The 12278-nt window shown below is 44.3% G+C and overlaps 1 protein-coding gene across 2 annotated transcripts in view; it reads left to right on the top strand.

Moving 5' to 3' along the window:
- LOC142470779 (tetraspanin-1-like) overlaps positions 1–12278 on the top strand; it is a 32009-nt gene that overhangs the window by 6180 nt on the left and 13551 nt on the right. For both annotated transcript variants that reach the window (XM_075577488.1, XM_075577487.1), the window contains exons 2-3: positions 3783–3848; positions 6223–6429. In XM_075577488.1, the coding sequence (XP_075433603.1) occupies positions 3792–3848; positions 6223–6429 (264 nt within the window). In that variant the 5' untranslated portion in view covers positions 3783–3791. The remainder of the gene's footprint in view (positions 1–3782; positions 3849–6222; positions 6430–12278) is intronic.

Genomic DNA, 12278 nt, shown 5'->3' on the forward strand with positions numbered 1-12278 from the left:
GAGTCCCCAACTCTCACTGTACCTTTGTCCTTACGGGCATTAGTTACTGTGGGATACTGGTGCTTGGGCAGAGCCAATACCTTTTTCCGTATTGGAGGAATCTGTATCAGAGTCTCCTTCATATTCTGGAGCTCTGTAATTTTTGTCGTCAAGGTTGCTGCTGCGTCTGTTTTCTCCTTGGTGTACTGACTCAAGGGAATGGAACAGTCTCTCTGTCTCTCCAGCTCTTGCTCCAGTTTCTGAGCCTTCTCACGCTCCCTCTCATACAGAGTCACCAGGTATCGAAGCTCCGCTTCCAACAATGCTCTGAAGACATGCAGCGTGGCCTTTAGCTCCTCATACTGCTCTGTGGGGACGTACTGGGTATTCAGACGTTCCTGCAGCGCTTGTACCTCTTTAGCAGCCTGCAGCTTTTCTTCCTGCAGCGTTTGCTGCTTCTCCTCAGCATACTGGAGGTGTGTACGCAGACCTTGCAGTTGGTTCTGCAGTCGGTGCTCTGCGTCAAACTTTTCCTTGACTTCTTCTGTTAACTGAAAATTTTCTTCTTTCAGTTTTAAGTTTTCTCTTTTAAATCTTGAATTTTCTCCTTTTTCAGTCTCTGTATTCTTCAGGGCTTCTTTGCAGTCCTCCTTCCATTTACGCACATCTGCTTTGAGAATGACAGTCTCCTGGCGTGAGACTTCCTTCTCTAGGTTGAGGGTCTGAAGCTCCTTCTGAGAGACTTTGAGATCTGTATCAAGATTACCAATAGTTTCTTTAGCAATGTCCAGCTCCTCAGTGAGACTGTGTAGTTCCTTTCTGGAAACTTCCAGGTCTGTGCGGCAGCTGTTGGTCTCATGATGTGAGGCATCAAGTGCTCTGCGGAGTGTCTGAGCCTCTTTCTGAGATACGTCCACTTCTATCCGGACACTGTTGGCCTCCTGTTGTGAGGCATTCAGCTCTATACAAAGAGTGTGAACCTCTTGCTGGAAGTCTGTCATCTGCTTCAGTGCCTCCTCATACTTCCGCTTTAGCGTAGCCACCATTTTATCAGATTGGCTCTGCTTTTTATCCATGGCGGAAATAGTAGCCTTTGCAGTATCTAGCTCAGTCTTGAGATCTTCCAATTCGGTCTTGGCCGCAGAGTAAATTGCGAGCACAGTCTTCTGTAGCTCAGCATTATTTTCTCTCTCCCTTTCCAATTCTTCACAGAGCAGATCACAGTCACGCCTGGCAATTTTCAGGGCGTCTTCAGGGCTGGTCAAGGGATCGTCACTCACTGGTTCCGGCTTCGCTTCCCTGGGATGACTGGTTGAGGGTTCCTCACTGTTGGCACCGGACAGACACTTCTTTGGGGTACACGACTTCTGCCTTGGGCCCTCTGGATATTCGGTTAACCGAGGGACGAATTCTCCATTTTCTCTAGGCCGCAGGGCAACTCGGTCCCCCTTTTCCTCCACAGGATCTGCGGACGTGTCTGTTCCTTCCACGGTAAGTGAAGAACTGCTTTTCTTTTTCCGCCTTTTTGATTTGGATGACACCGTCCCTTCAGGGATATTGGGGTCTCCATCTTCATTTGAAATTTTAGCGGCTTCATTATATACGCCAGGCTTTTCTTGCAGTTGCTTTAGCTGACAGAAATATTGGGTGATCTGCTGCTCCCGCTCTGTCTCCTGCTGATCATATTCGTCAAAGGGAGCGGTCTTTTCTGTTCGTGCCGAGTTCAGGCACCCCCACCATTCTTGGGGTGTTTTGTGGGTGTGACTCGGTTCGGGTTCCCCGTAAGAGATGTCTTCCTCTTTATTGGACTGGAAGGGCCATTTTTCCGTGGGGTAGGGTTCATTACAAGAACGCTGCATCTTGTCCTCCATTTTTAGGCTATCAGGTGAAATTTTCTTCCTGACCTCAGGAGGCGCTATTGCAGCTGTTGCCACTGTATTTGCTAGAACCCCCAATTGTGGTAGTCCTACAGATGGGCATATTTTGCTTGTAGAGGTCGTAGGGTTTTTTTTTTCAATATCAGCAGTACTGTGCATGCATTTTCTCTTATCAGGTATACAAGATGTGCAGTTGCTAGGTAAAAAAGTCTATTTGCTCTATACCATTTACTTGCTAGGTGTAAACTCTCCGCTTCAGCAACAGAATTTGGTTTTCTGCCTGAGTTCAGTAATTTTCAGTCTCATCTTTGGGTATTATGGCATTCACACTTCACACTTTGGGTGTCTGTTTTTTGCTCCCAAGATAGATATAGACAGACTTTTTTTTTTTTACTTACAGAAAAAAAACATTCTTTGCAGTGGACTATTCCTTTCATTCCTGGCAGGGTGACTCAACATTCAGCAATTGGTTTTGAAAAACCTTTTACACAGTTCAGAAATCATTTTTTCCCCTATAGGGCAATTTTACACTCAGCATTTGTTTGCTAAAAATTCCCTTGCTTCAGTACAGTCTTGTATCAATTTTCACACTTTTCTGCATATTCTCCATTCACAGCTGGTAGCCCTATGCGGTGTGGCAACCTTTATTTGCAAAATCAGTACCACTCGTGGGTCACCATCTGTATTCACTGCTTCAGCGAAACTTTTGAAAACAACAAACACCTATCCCTTTTTAAGGGCTGACTCACTTCTTGAACCCTGACTATGGCTGGAAGGCAAAACCCCTATTTCAATGATCATATTACACTTTATGATAGGCAAAATAAGGTTTAGCTACTTCAGCAGTCTCTTCTGGGTTTTTGTAAGTTTCAGTGCAGTGTGTATCCCTTTAACTCTGATCTCTGCTGCATGAGGTTTTTTTTTTTTCTCAGACTGTTTGTAGGCAAAAAGCATAAAAAAATTTCACATAAAAATCTCCGGTCCTTTTTAACTTCAAAGACACCTCTTATCCAACTTCTGACACCAAATGTAGACGGACGTTCACAGAGGTACACAATTGGAGGCTTTTATAAGGTGAAATTATAATAAGGCTTTACTGTGCCTTTTCCTTTTTATCAGGAAATCATCCAAACACAGGGGGGGAGAACAAAGCTTAATTCACTTGGGAGTATTTCTAGTGAAATCCCATGCAATTCACAACTCTTAGTTAAGCAGGTCTCCCAGCCCAAAACACATAGCATGACATAAGCAGATATAAGCAGTCTCTTTAGAATGAAAGTCTTATCTGTTAGCTGCTGTAGAGTAAGCTTCTCTGCTCTCCTGCAACCGCACCCGTGCGTGCACAGAAAATCAGCATCCAGGTTTAGAAGTCTTATTTGGTGTCTTGCAATCAGCTCTGCTGTTTCTTCTTGACAGAGCTCAAGACATGTGGTGTCTCCAAAGGTCAGCTCTCATTCAGAGCTAAGGAGTCACTTCCTGTCTCAAAGGCAGGCTTTTGTAAGCAATCTAATCAGGCAGGTGGTGTTTAGTAATTAACTACCACACTGCTAGATTAAAGGCACATTACTGAACAGGGATAAGTCCCCTGTTACACCCCCCCTCCTAATACACAGACATCAGGGACACGTACCTCTCACCCCCTCCTAATACACAGACATCAGGGGCACATACATCTCACCCCCTCCTAATACACAGACATCAGGGACACGTACCTCTCACCCCCTCCTAATACACAGTCATCAGGGGCACATACCTCTCACCCCCTCCTAATACACAGGCATCAGGGGCACATACCTCTCACCCACTCCTAATACACAGACATCAGGGACACGTACCTCTCACCCCCTCCTAATACACAGCCATGAGAGGTATATACTGTATGTTTGGCTGTGCTGATCCATACACGACATCTTTCTGCATTTTCAGGTCATAAACATGAGCTGTTTTTCAATCTTGAAGCTAATGATGTTCGTTTTTAACGGCATAATATTCGTAAGTATATACAAGAGAGGGGGGGTGAGAGGAGGGGAGAGGGGCATGTGGGAGAGGGGCGTGTGGGAGAGGGGGTGTGAGAGCGGAGGGAGGGGGTGTGAAAGAGGAGGTGTGAGGAGGGAGAGGGGGATGTGAGAGAGAAAGGAGGGAGAGGGGGATGTGAGAGAGAAAGGAGGGAGAAGGGGATGTGAGAGAGAAAGGAGGGAGAGGGAATATGAGAGAGAGGTGTGTGATATACATACAGATATAAGAGAGAGGAGGGAGAGAGGTGTGTGATATACATACCGATATAAGAGAGAGGTGTATCTTGTACATACAGATATAAGGGAGAGGGGTGTGATATACACACAGATATAAGGGAGAGATGTGTGATATACATACAGATATAAGGGAGAGGTGTGTGATATACATACAGATATAAGGGAGGGGTGTGTGATATACATACAGATATAAGGGAGGGGTGTGTGATATACATACAGATATAAGGGAGAGGTGTGTGATATACATACAGATATAAGGGAGAGGGGTGTGATATACATACAGATATAAGGGAGAGGTGTGTGATATACATACAGATATAAGGGAGAGGTGTGTGATATACATACAGATATAAGGGAGAGGTGTGTGATATACATACAGATATAAGGGAGAGGTGTGTGATATACATACAGATATAAGGGAGAGGTGTGTGATATACATACAGATATAAGGGAGAGGTGTGTGATATACATACAGATATAAGGGAGAGGTGTGTGATATACATACAGATATAAGGGAGAAGTGTGTGATATACATACAGATATAAGGGAGAGGTGTGTGATATACATACAGATATAAGGGAGAGGTGTGTGATATACGGTACATACAGATATAAGGGAGAGGTGTGTGATATACATACAGATATAAGGGAGAGGTGTGTGATATACATACAGATATAAGGGAGAGGTGTGTGATATACATACAGATATAAGGGAGAGGTGTGTGATATACATACAGATATAAGGGAGGGGTGTGTGATATACATACAGATATAAGGGAGGGGTGTGTGATATACATACAGATATAAGGGAGGGGTGTGTGATATACATACAGATATAAGGGAGAGGTGTGTGATATACATACAGATATAAGGGAGAGGGGTGTGATATACATACAGATATAAGGGAGAGGTGTGTGATATACATACAGATATAAGGGAGAGGTGTGTGATATACATACAGATATAAGGGAGAGGTGTGTGATATACATACAGATATAAGGGAGAGGTGTGTGATATACACACAGATATAAGGGAGAGGTGTGTGATATACATACAGATATAAGGGAGAGGTGTGTGATATACATACAGATATAAGGGAGAGGTGTGTGATATACATACAGATATAAGGGAGAGGTGTGTGATATACATACAGATATAAGGGAGAAGTGTGTGATATACATACAGATATAAGGGAGAGGTGTGTGATATACATACAGATATAAGGGAGAGGTGTGTGATATACGGTACATACAGATATAAGGGAGAGGTGTGTGATATACATACAGATATAAGGGAGAGGTGTGTGATATACATACAGATATAAGGGAGAGGTGTGTCATATACTTACAGATATAAGGGAGGGGTGTGTGATATACATACAGATATAAGGGAGATTTGTGTCATATACATACAGATATAAGGGAGGGGTGTGTGATATACATACAGATATAAGGGAGGGGTGTGTGATATACATACAGATATAAGGGAGGGGTGTGTGATATACATACAGATATAAGGGAGGGGTGTGTGATATACATACAGATATAAGGGAGGGGTGTGTGATATACATACAGATATAAGGGAGAGGTGTGTGATATACATACAGATATAAGGCAGAGGTGTGTGATATACATACAGATATAAGGGAGATTTGTGTCATATACATACAGATATAAGGGAGGGGTGTGTGATATACATACAGATATAAGGGAGGGGTGTGTGATATACATACAGATATAAGGGAGGGGTGTGTGATATACATACAGATATAAGGGAGAGGTGTGTGATATACATACAGATATAAGGGAGAGGTGTGTGATATACATACAGATATAAGGGAGAGGGGTGTGATATACATACAGATATAAGGGAGAGGGGTGTGTGATATACATACAGATATAAGGGAGAGGTGTGTGATATACATACAGATATAAGGGAGAGGTGTGTGATATACATACAGATATAAGGGAGAGGGGTGTGATATACATACAGATATAAGGGAGAGGGGTGTGTGATATACATACAGATATAAGGGAGAGGTGTGTGATATACATACAGATATAAGGGAGAGGTGTGTAATATACATACAGATATAAGGGACCCCCTCTCACACAGGTGGGGGGAGCGGCCGTGATGGGGATCGGTATATGGGTGAAGGTGGACGGAGGTTCCTTCCTGAAGATCCTGGGATCTGCGGCCCCCCAGCTCTTGCAGGTGGTGAATGTGGGGTACCTCTGCATCGCGATCGGGGGCTTCCTTATACTTATGGGGTTTCTCGGCTGTTGTGGGGCTGTGAAGGAAAGCAGGTGCATGCTAATGCTGGTAAGTGTGTTTCATATAACCCTACCCTATAACAAATCCCATTACTTCATATAACCCTACCCTATAACAAATCCCATTACTCCATATAACCCTACCCTATAACAAATCCCATTACTCCATATAACCCTACCCTATAACAAATCCCATTACTCCATATAACCCTACCCTATAACAAATCTCATTACTTCATATAACCCTACCCTATAACAAATCCCATTACTCCATATAACCCTACCCTATAACAAATCTCATTACTTCATATAACCCTACCCTATAACAAATCCCATTACCCCATATAACCCTACCCTATAACAAATCCCATTACTCCATATAACCCTACCCTATAACAAATCCCATTACTCCATATAACCCTACCTATAACAAATCCCATTACTCCATATAACCCTACCTATAACAAATCCCATTACTCCATATAAGCCTACCCTATAACAAATCCCATTACTCCATATAACCCTACTCTATAACAAATCCCATTACTCCATATAACCCTACTCTTTAACAAATCCCATTACTCCATATAACCCTACCCTATAACAAAAGCTATTACTCCATATAACCCTACCCTATAACAAATCCCATTACTCCATATAACCCTACCCTATAACAAATCTCATTGCTCCATATAACCCTACCCTATAACAAATCCCATTACTCCATATAACCCTACCCTATAACAAATCCCATTGCTCCATATAACCCTACCCTATAACAAATCCCATTACTCCATATAACCCTACCCTATAACAAATCCCATTACTCCATATAACCCTACCCTATAACAAATCCCATTACTCCATATAACCCTACCCTATAAAAAATCCCATTACTCCATATAAGCCTACCCTATAACAAATCCCATTACTTCATATAACCCTACCCTATAACAAATCCCATTACTCCATATAACCCTACCCTATAACAAATCCCATTACTCCATATATGCCTACCCTATAACAAATCTCATTACTCCATATAAGCCTACCCTATAACAAAAGGGATTTCATGAGGGGAGATGCTGAGACAGATCTAGGAAAGAGTAGAGTGATTCTGGCAGCAGCATTTAGGATAGATTGTAGGGGAGACAGGTGAGAGGCAGGAAGGCCAGACAGCAGGAGGTTACAGTAATCAAGACGGGAGAGAATGAGGGCCTGAGTCAGAGTTTTAGCAGTCGAACAACAGAGGAAAGGGCGTATCTTAGTTATATTGCGGAGGAAAAAGCGACAAGTTTTAGAAATGTTTTGAATGTGAGGGGCGAATGTGAGAGAGGAGTCGAGTGTGACCCCTAGGCAGCGTGCTTGGGCTACTGGGTGAATGATTGTAGTTCCAACAGTAATGTGGAAGGAGGTAGTAGGGCCAGGTTTGGGAGGAAGTATGAGGAGCTCTGTTTTAGCCATGTTGAGTTTAAGGCGTCGGAGGGCCATCCAGGATGATATAGCAGAGAGACATTCAGAAACTTTGGTTTGTACAGAAGGTGTAAGGTCAGGTGTTGAAAAGTATATTTGTGTGTCGTCGGCATAGAGGTGATAATTAAACCCAAAAGATGTTATTAGGTCACCTAGAGAGAGTGTGTACAGAGAAAAGAGAAGAGGTCCCAGGACAGAGCCCTGGGGTACCCCCACAGAGAGATCAATAGAGGAGGAGGAGGTGTTAGCAGAAGAGACACTAAAAGTACGATGGGAGAGGTAGGATGAGATCCAGGATAGAGCTTTGTTCCGAATACCTAGAGTATGGAGAATGTGGAGGAGAAGAGGGTGGTCCACTGTGTCAAATGCTGCAGAGAGGTCGAGTAATATGAGCAGAGTGTAATGACCTCTGTCTTTGGCAGCATGGAGGCCGTCAGTTATTTTAGTGAGGGCTGTTTCGGTGGAGTGAGCAGTGCGGAAGCCAGATTGTAGAGGGTCTAGGAGAGAATAGGTGTTGAGAAAATGGAGCAAGCGAGAGAATACAAGACGTTCAAGGAGTTTAGAGGCAAAAGGCAGGAGGGAGACAGGTCGATAGTTAGAAAGACAGGTAGGGTCAAGCTTGCTGTTTTTGAGTAATGGTATGACTGTTGCATGTTTGAAGGAGGATGGAAAGGTTCCAGAGCAGAGGGAGGAGTTAAAAATGTGTGTAAGCGTAGGGATTATACACTGGCGACACACTTTATTCGAGCTCGGCTAGTCCCACGAATTCGGGTATACCCGGGTGTATTGAGGTTTGTGACTGTTTTCTGCCCGAGTGCATTGAGTTATTTTCCGGCAGGGATTGAAGCATTTTATTCCCGCTGGCTGCAATACTGCACAGTACATATATATATACTGCATTACAATTCATGAATTTATGCCATCTGGTAGACACGCGAAGCATTGCAGCCTATTAAATCCTAATCATTATCATTTAACAGATCAGCCGCCCATCAGCCAGGCATGAACCCAGGCTGGGAAGGCAAATGCAACGGGGCTTGTCAGAGGTGAGGAGCGGCGCATTCCAGGTATCTGCCAGGTACATACCGGGTATTTGCTCGAATAAAGTGTGTCGGTGCAGTAGTAGGAGCTAGAGGTTTTAGGAGATGGGAGGGAATGGGGTCAAGAGGGCAAGTGGTAGAGGGAGAAGAGGCGATCAACAGCGACACATCCTCCTCTGAGACAGTGGAAAAAGAGTCAAGGAAGGCAGGAGGAGAGTTAGGAAGAGGTGAAGGATGGGGGGAAGAAACAGAGGGGATGTTCTGCCGTATGGATTCCACCTTTTCCTTAAAATAGTCAGCAAAGTCCTGAGCGGAGATGGAGGAAGGAGAGGCAGCTGAGGGTGGTTTGAGTAGAGTATCAAAGACAGAGAACAGTCGGCCTGGGTTAGACTTGTGCATGTTGATTAGTGCAGAAAAGTAGGCTTGTTTAGCTTGCGAGAGGGCAGAGTTGAAACAGGATAGCATAAATTTGTAGTGAAGGAAGTCTGCGAGAGTGTGAGACTTCCTCCAAAGGCGTTCAGAGGAACGAGTGGAGGAACGCAGCATGCGTGTGTGGGAATTTAGCCAGGGTCTAGGGTTAGAAGGGCGAGGGCGGCAGAGAGAAAGCGGGGCATGTAGATCAAGAGACGAGGACAAGACAGAGTTGTACTTTCTGACCAGGTTGTCAGGGTCTGTAGCAGAGCTGAGAGAGGAGAGGAAGGAGCGTAAAGTGGACTCAAAGTCAGGTAAGTGAATAGAGCGCAGGTTTCTGCAGAACCGGGGGATAGATGGAGGTGGAGAAGGGGAGAAGCGAGATAAAGAGAATGAGATGAGATGATGGTCAGAGAGAGGAAAAGGGGAAATGGAGAAATCAGAGAGAGAGAAGTTTTTAGTGAAAACCAGGTCTAAGTAGTGGCCATCCTTGTGGGTGCTGGCTGCAGTCCACTGTTGAAGGCCAAAAGAAGAGGTAAGAGAAAGAAAGCGGGAAGCCCAAGAGAGAGAGGGGTCATCAATGTGGCAATTGAAGTCCCCAAGGAGAAGAACAGGGGAGTCTGAGGAGAGAAAGAAAGAGAGCCAGGATTCAAAGTGAGAGAGAAAGGCAGAAGGGGGATGAGTAGAGGTAGGTGGGCGATAGATGACCGCCACATGAACAGGGAGAGGAGAGAAGATCTGGACAGTGTGAGCCTCAAAGGAGGGAAAAGCAAGAGAGGGGGGAATAGGAAGGGTTCGGTAATGGCAGACAGAGGAGAGCAGGAGCTCCACGCCTCCACCCCTGCCATCAGGGCGCGGAGTGTGGGAGAAGGAAAGGCCACCATAGGAGAGGGCAGCTTCCAGAGCAGAGTCAGACTGAGTGAGCCAGGTCTCAGTTATAGCAAAGAGAAGCAGGGAGTGAGAGAGAAAGAAGTCATGTACAGAGAGGAACTTGTTAGAAAGAGAGCGTGCGTTCCAAAGAGCACAGGAGAATGGGAGAGAGGAGGGAGGGTGGCAGGGGATGGGTATGAGGTTGGAGGGGTTGACATCAGAAGGAGTAGAAGTTGCATGTGGGAGGCGAGGACGAGAGCAAGTAGAAATAAGACAGGAACCAGGATTGGGAGAGATATCCCCAGAAGCAAGGAGGAGAAGCATGGATAGAAAGAGGATGTGTGAGGATGATTTATAGGGGTGCGTTTTAGTGCAGGGGATATAGCTGTGTGGTGTCAGAGGACGCAGGTAAGAAAGGAGTTCATGTGAACTGAGAAGTGGTGAAGGAAGGAGAGATGGAGATATATGAATAGAGTTTGAGACATACTGAGGCTGGTAGAAAGAAGTGCATAATTTGAGAAGAAGTGAAGTCACAACAAATATAAATGGTAAAGGCAGCATCACAGCAGTAATGATGCAGTCTGGTATTGATGATATCCTCCTTTCCAGCGTAGTTCAAATGCAGGAATCAGGGCCAGATGGGGTGCCCACTTCTTCCTCACTTCTTTTGAACTTCCTTTTAAACTTCAGTTGTTCAGTAGACATGCCACTTATAATGGGCCACTTGGATATGGGCTGCAAGCAGACTAGCTGTTCTGACTGGGTTTATATAGGCCTAAAAGTCACATGACAGTGTGGTTCTGTCTGCTTAATTAGCACATCTGAGGCACATTCAAACAAATGGTTTTCTACACAGGGTGTTCCCTGCCTAGGTGGCAACACTTAATTTGATTAGGGGTAGACAGAAAACAGCATTCAAATATGTTTTTTACCTAGCATTGGATCACTTGCATATACTATATAATACACACAGCATATAACCCTACCCTATAACAAATCCCATTACTCCATATAACCCTACCCTATAACAAATCCCATTACTCCATATAACCCTACCCTATAACAAATCCCATTACTCCATATAACCCTACCCTGTAACAAATCCCATTACTCCATATAACCCTACCCTATAACAAATCCCATTACTCCATATAACCCTACCCTGTAACAAATCCCATTACTCCATATAACCCTACCATATAACTGTCACGGTAACTTATGACAAGATATAATAAACACCAAATATCTGGGTTGAATTGAACGAGGCTTAGATATAATAAAATATATTTATTCCTTAAATAGGTGAATAGGAAAAAATAAGGGATGTCCCCATGGGACTGATGCTACAACTTTGTAGGTATAGTGTGGACAAGTGGAGAGAGTCAGTAAGAAACCACCGCAGCAACAAGATAATCAATAAGTCCATTAACATATGATTGTAGACCTCTATCATTGATGGGGGGCGTTTAAAGCAAGGCTGGTAGAGATACCCCGGAGCCCTATCTAGACAGAACTCAGGAGTAAATCACAATTCCAGCTACTGCTAGCCTCACCTGCATCTTGTGATCGAGAGGTAAATCCTGCCGGTATACATCATTCCTTGAACTGAAGGACTGCCGGGTGCTGCTGTGAAGGAGCGTTGCTTGTTGCTGTGTGATGCGGTTGGAGAGTTTTTTCAGTGGAGCAGTGACCGCCGTCTGTTCACCATTTGCCTACCTCTTAAATAGGTGAACACAGCAAGATAGTACAATTAACAGGCAAGAAGGTAACACTTACTTAGGGTGGGGGAATGGGGAAGTATCAGCTAGCAATTCTCCAGCAGTCCAGTGACATTCAAGATGAAATCAGAAGAACAACAGGACTGTAGGGTTGACCACAGTTTATATATCTGTGTAACCCTATTCTTAACATTGAATACAGACTATTGGGGAACAATTATCTGTATCCAATGCCTAATGTGGGAACATAGTTTGACCCATGCCCCCCAGCTAGTTAGCCCATGCATACTGGGACTCTGAGGGTCTCATTTCTGTAGCCCCACATCTAATCAGGGGCTTCGACCAGTCTACCTGATGAAGTATCTGGCAGAATCTTCATTGTTTGT

Source organism: Ascaphus truei, chromosome 20 (assembly GCF_040206685.1).
Source record: "Ascaphus truei isolate aAscTru1 chromosome 20, aAscTru1.hap1, whole genome shotgun sequence".
Lineage (NCBI taxonomy): Eukaryota > Metazoa > Chordata > Amphibia > Anura > Ascaphidae > Ascaphus > Ascaphus truei.